The sequence below is a fragment of the Manis pentadactyla genome, chromosome 18, assembly GCF_030020395.1.
Source record: "Manis pentadactyla isolate mManPen7 chromosome 18, mManPen7.hap1, whole genome shotgun sequence".
Classification (NCBI taxonomy): Eukaryota; Metazoa; Chordata; class Mammalia; order Pholidota; family Manidae; genus Manis; species Manis pentadactyla.
Genome location: NC_080036.1, coordinates 16,961,213 through 16,967,212, shown reverse-complemented (window position 1 = coordinate 16,967,212; position 6,000 = coordinate 16,961,213). Strand labels below are relative to the sequence as shown.

The 6,000-nt window shown below is 52.1% G+C and overlaps 1 protein-coding gene across 4 annotated transcripts in view; it reads right to left on the bottom strand.

Moving 5' to 3' along the window:
* Window positions 1-257: 257 nt before the first annotated feature.
* The window catches only part of ADAMTS17 (ADAM metallopeptidase with thrombospondin type 1 motif 17), a 317,548-nt gene continuing 311,805 nt past the window's right edge, over window positions 258-6,000 (bottom strand). For all 4 annotated transcript variants that reach the window (XM_036878662.2, XM_036878663.2, XM_036878664.2 and 1 more), the window contains 2 exons: window positions 4,300-4,477; window positions 258-3,211 (listed from right to left, as the gene is read on the bottom strand). In XM_036878662.2, the coding sequence (XP_036734557.2) occupies window positions 3,042-3,211; window positions 4,300-4,477 (348 nt within the window). In that variant the 3' untranslated portion in view covers window positions 258-3,041. The remainder of the gene's footprint in view (window positions 3,212-4,299; window positions 4,478-6,000) is intronic.

The window sequence follows — 6,000 nt, the reverse complement described above, 5'->3', positions numbered from 1 at the left end:
CTCCACCCAGGGTTTTGCAAACACACAGGATGAGGCCTAGGACTGAATGATTTGTCAGGGCTTGCTTAGGGACACACAGCCACCCGCCAGAACTGCATTTCCCAGTGACCCTTGACTCCATCCACAGCTGTGGTCTGCAGGCTGCTGCTCACTGTGGCCAAGTCCCAGGCCAGCTGTGTGACGCTGTAGAAGGAAAGGACACGGCCTTTCTGTCCTGAGGACTGGCTTTTGTCTTTTACTTCATAGACAGCTTAAAATTGTTATGGAAACACATTTTATTAAACAATATTCAGCTCGCTTCCAATGACATGATTAATTTTTCATTTACAGTGGTATCCCATGTTTGGCTTCTGTTTGTTTTTTTTTCCTCTTGAAACCAGCACCAAAAAGTAAAACAAAAACAATTACCATGGGTACAGTACGTAACGTAAGTTAGCTACTGGAAAATATATACATTTGACTCTGAAATGAAGAAAAGAGAACAAAGCAATGATATTATTGCCATTGATGATCTTTCCCTGTGTTGTGATAATATCAAGCCATGGTCAAGTGAGAGGGTTTCATTTGCACCAATGAAAATAGCACCATAAGATCCTAAGACTCTGTTAGTGACACATCTGTGCAACCAAAAAGGTACAGTACTTGAGTGACAGTACAGGGTATTGTTAACAAGAAACAAACATCACTGCTGTCATCACAGGGTTTCAATGTCTTCTGTACAAAGTGGAGCAAGTGTGGCCTCAACAAAACCCATCACTGCTTGTATCGCAAACAGAAGGCAGGCTGGTGAACTTGAGAACAACAGCGCCAGCCTGAGCTCAAAGAGCTCAGAAAGACACGGATTTGGGAGACCAGTGGGGTGTTGTTTAACAATAACTAAATCAGTCATTTCCATTTGGAGGGTGTGAGGCCCTTGCCATGGGCATCCATTTGCCATGGGGAAAATTCGGCAGCACGAGAGGAAGTGGCCTCACCTGTGGCCACACACACACACACAGCTCAGGTGCAAAAAAGCAAGCAAAGCCATGCTTTGCTGGCCACACTGGCTCTGCAGCTTAGCCCCAGAGGCTTCTAGGGGCCTCTGGTCATTCTGTGGTGAAGCACAGCCCACTGGGGGCTGGCAGAAAACTGAACCCTGGTTCCCCAGGAATTTGAGGGTTTTATGGAAGCAGGGGGTTGGCGAGTCTGAGTTGGGGAGGACAGCGTTTTGCACAGGTGCTGGTGCACCTGCTGGCAGGTCAGGCTGCGGGGTGGACTGCTCCATCCTGGCATGTGCAGAGCACCCAAGGAGGTTTCCCGACACTTCTCATGGATTCAGGTGGAACTGCATCCCTTCCCTGCCTTCCTTGCACCCCTCCGTCTCTGGGGTATTTAAACTCAAAAGCTGGACCACGGCCTGTAAGACAGGGCTGAGAAGGCAGCGGGTTTTGTTTTTGTTTTTTTCTTTCTGATTTAAGCTAACCCTAAAGTTGTGACATCAGAAAAACAAACACCCCCCCAAACAAAAACAAATACATAAACACAGCACCAATAAACCAAGCCACCCTTGGAGATGACTCCAGGGAGGTTGACCTAAGTGAGATTCCCCTGTCTGGAACACGGGTGGAGGAGGTGGTTTCTCATGGTTCAGTCCTGGAACATAAGCACCCATCAAACACCCACCAAGCGAGTGAGCAAGCAGGCCTCCTGGCATCTATGATCTTCTCCTCCTCTCAGCTCCTGCGGGGCCAGGTCCTGCCATTTGCACTCTGAGAGACGCCACTCCTGTCATCTCCCCAGGCTCCCAGAGGGCATAGCTCTGTTTTGAGGGCTGAGAGGACTGTAGGAGGGAATGGCTTTCTTCACGCTTTTCTGAGTCATCCTTGCCCAACTAGGATGGCCAATAATGACAGTGGGTGATAATGGGTATCGCAAGGTCTGGGCTGCAGGAAGGCTTGGTGGGCATGCAGGGATCCCGGTCAGGTGACACACTCCTACTGACCCCAGCACACCAGGCCGAGCGGCCTCTGCAGAAACCTGCCTCATGCCAGGGCAAGTGGCCCGGCCTGAGTGTGAGTCCTCAGAGGTTCTAACAGGAGGTGACTTCAGATTGATGGCCAAGGCCAATGGGAGGCCATGCACAAGATGCAAAGCTTTGTGAAGTACTGACTACAGCTGTAGAGGAGACTCCTGCACACCCGAGCTCACCTTTATGCCAGGTAGGAGTCCCATCCACTAAACGAACATGCGTCCCGTTTCATACCACCTTGAAGAAAGGTTCTCTGTTTCCCTATGTGGTGGACGACAGAAATCTGAAAGTTAGATGTCTCCCAAGCCCACATGCTTCTGGAATGTTTCCCCTCACATGGGTGGTATGCAGAACTATATGGCCCTGGGGTCCTTTTTGGCTGCCACAGATGGAAACTGTCGGGGACAAGACTTCCAACGCAAAGCTCAAGATCTCTAGCGAGCATGTTCTCGGAGATGGGCAGGGAGGCAAGCACTGATTCCTGGGTGGCCAAGGAGGGCTCTGGCAGGCCAGCCCTCTCCGGAAAAGCCATTAGCAGAGGCTTGCTGACACCTGTCCTTCCATCCGGGCTGTCGCCAGCTTTCAGAATAAAGCCTGTTTTAACAAAAAGTGTCTCATTTTTGGGATAGTACCCCTGGGGCACGTTGAGCACCAGGAATTCAAGTGTCAAAAGGAAGCCAAGACAGAAGCATTCAATGACGTCTCTTTCTTTTGACAACTGTCTGTCAGAGGCGTTCCCTTTGAGGTACACGGGACATTAGATATTACAATTCTTTTGTGACTCGTGCCTAGTTTTTTCTTACTGCAGAAAGCCATCCAGTGGCTGTTAACAATATATTAAGTACAAAAGCACTAATGGCATATGCCAAGTCCACTTTCAAGTTCTATGCAATTGGACTCTTGGGACAGGCTTGTGGGTGAGTGGCGGTGTGCTCTGGGGGGTCCTGGCCACAGGACTGCTGGGCTGTCAACTAGCCGTGTCATCAGGACTCAGACCTCGCGTCGGAGTGTGGCGGGACCGCTGGGCCGCGTGTCATGAGCTCGGGGGTGGCGGCCGTGGCGGGCGCAGCTTGCTCGCATAGAAGTCCCTGCACGTCTGGCAGCACCGCTGGTACCACCGCATGTCCTGGCAGAGGTTCTTTTCCCGGATGACCCGGCAGTACACCGTCCACTGGTCCCGTGTGCATTTGTAGGTCAGAGCAGCTAAAGGGGACGGTGGGGAGAGAAAGCCCAGGGGTTATGGATGGCATGAGGATGTCATGAGGCCTGCACAGAGATGGCCCGTGGCCTGACACACTGGGGCTGCCGTCATCCAGGTGCACACCGGCACCTCGCACAAACTTCCAGGGCTGCTGTGATACTGCGCTCTTCCACAGGGGACACACCTGTGTCCATCCTGGCCACTTGGCAGAATTTGGGGTTCTGACTGCCACCTTAGGGTGAGGGCTCTGTCCACCCTGCTTCTGAGCTGAGTGATGCTTACTATTAATTTGTGGTGGATGCCATCATGGCTGGCATTTCTGAAGCTTAACTGCATGGGGTGGTAGACATCAAGGGCTCACAAAAGCCTACGCAGCACAAGCAAGTGGCCCAAATCTCCTTCAGGGTCTTGGTCATGCAGAAAGAAGGTCCTGCCTGCGCGAGGTCTCTGGAGGGCACCAGGGAGGCCTGCGCATGCAGAAGCCTGTGGTACTACTCCGCGAGCTCCAAGAACCCCCTGAGAAGCTGCTTAGAAACCCCTTTCATTGTGGTGGTGTTCTACCATTAGGGAGGGGGGCTCTGTATGGAAAATATTCCCTAGAGATTTCTAATTTGGAAAAGCAGAAACTGTTTAAAGAAATCATATCAGTGTTAAATGCTCCCCTTCTGCTTTCTGTGCCACCACATTAAAGACTCTGATCTACCAACACCACTGTTCTTCTGCTCAAGCTTTGGCTAAGGACCCTCCTTTGTGCACCTGACCATGGTCTCAGGTGACATCACCAAATCCTTCCTTTCCAGAAGAAAGCGCCTGCCTTTCCCCTGCTCATGCACAAGTATCCTCCAACAGTTAGATGAGGAACATTCTCCTGAGCTCCCACCTGTTGGCAGAGGGTTCAAGGTGTTGTGTTTGAGATTGCAGTTAACAGACACCTTTTTTCATGGCAAGAATAAAATTCCATCTCTGAAACCTTTATCTTCTATAAAACTGACAAATGCTGGCCTCCCTGGCGCTCAAAGGCCCAAGGATGGGGCTTTCTGGCTTAACTCCCACCGCCAGTGGGGACTCACAGAAGCTGGGGGCCACTCACCGAGACGAGGGGAGGTGATGGTGTTCACATTGATCTTGTCGTTGCAGACCTCCTGGTGGCACTGTCTGTATGCCACTGGCTTCAAGAGGGCGGGACACTCGCTGCCATGGCGCCCCGTGACCTTGTGCATGCACTGTACCACTCGGGACTGCAGGCCCTTCCCGCAGGTCGAGGAGCACTGCCGGAGACAGGGACAATCTGAGCTGGGGGTCTCACCCGAGCTGGGGACACAGCGATGGCTCCATAACACAGCTGCTCTGGCCCTGGCCCCTGCATGTTGTTCCCAGGGGCTTAAAATAGTTGCAGGATGTGAGGGTTTGGCTGCACACCCACCACCTGAGATGAGACTGTTGCAAGATTTTCTGGACTGAATGTTTGTGTCTCCCCCAAATCACATGTTCAGGTCCCGATTCCCAGTGAGATGGTATTTGGGGCCTTTAGAAGGTGATTAAGTTTAGATGAGGTCATGAGGGTGGGGCCTCCATGACAAGATTAGTGTCCTCTTAGGAAGAGGAAGAGAGGCCTGATCTCTTTCTCGCCACCATGTGAGGACACAGCCAGAAGGCAGCTTCTGCAAGATGGGAAGCAAGCCCTCACCCAGAATCAAAGTGGCCGGCACCCTGATCTTGGACTTCCAGCCTGCAGAACTGTGAGAAGTTCCTATTGTTTAAGCCTCCTAGTCTATGGTATTTCGTTACTGCAGCCCAAGCTAAGACACATGACAAACGCTGAAATATTAATGTACGCTGGTTGCAGTTCGCTTTCCATCCTCTCACCTCTGTCCCAGGCAGAGAGCTGGGCTTTGAAATTCTCTAGACAGAGTATGGGCTGGCACCCAGGAAGGACTGGGCCTGAGGACCATGGGGGTGCCCCCAGTGATTCATGCTGTGTGAGCCTCTGGGGTCTCTGCCCAGCCTGTGTGTGCAGTAACGATGGCTCAAATATCCCACGTGCCTAGGGGGTTGGGGCCCCAGGATTAAGTACAATTAGAGAAAATGAAGAAGCACAATTTTTCTTACATAATGGAGTTATGGACTGTTACCTGCAGCTCACAGTCTTAATTTAGACACCAAGTCCCTAGTTGTTGCAGCAACTCCAGCACTTGCAGACCTGGGTTTGCTAAAACCAGCCCAGGTGGCTCAGCAGACCCTCCGCGTTCCCAAGGAGTGAGCCTGGTAAGACTTCCCCACACGGCTCTGTTCTTCTCCGCCTCCTCGTCATAATCTTTTTACAAGTGATTCACGGGAGCCTGCCAGCTATCCAGCTCCTCTACCCTGACCCTACTGTCCTGGGAGCCCTTGGAACTGTCTGTACTATGTTGGTCTCCTCCAAGCTAGAGAGCCTCATCCTTACGTGCACGTTCTCCATCTCGGGTCCCCCAGAGCCCACCCAACGGTGCTCTATGGGGCTCTGCAAAACTTTAATAAAGCAAAGGCCTTCGGTGCAGCAGCCCAGCTGGAGTTAACACTGGCACCTCGAGATGGAGAGAGGGCAGTGGGACTTGTCCTCTGAATGCCATACGTGGTGAGGATGCCAGGATCACGTGCCCCCTGTCTCCTCCCCTCTGGGCCTTCCTGGGGGTCTGTGAGGAGTCGCTGGGCACAGGCTAAGTGGGACACCATGCTGTTCCCATGGGAGCCCATGTAGGCACCATTTGCTCCCAAGAGGGCTTTGTGCACTGGGTGAATTTCTGTTTTCTAG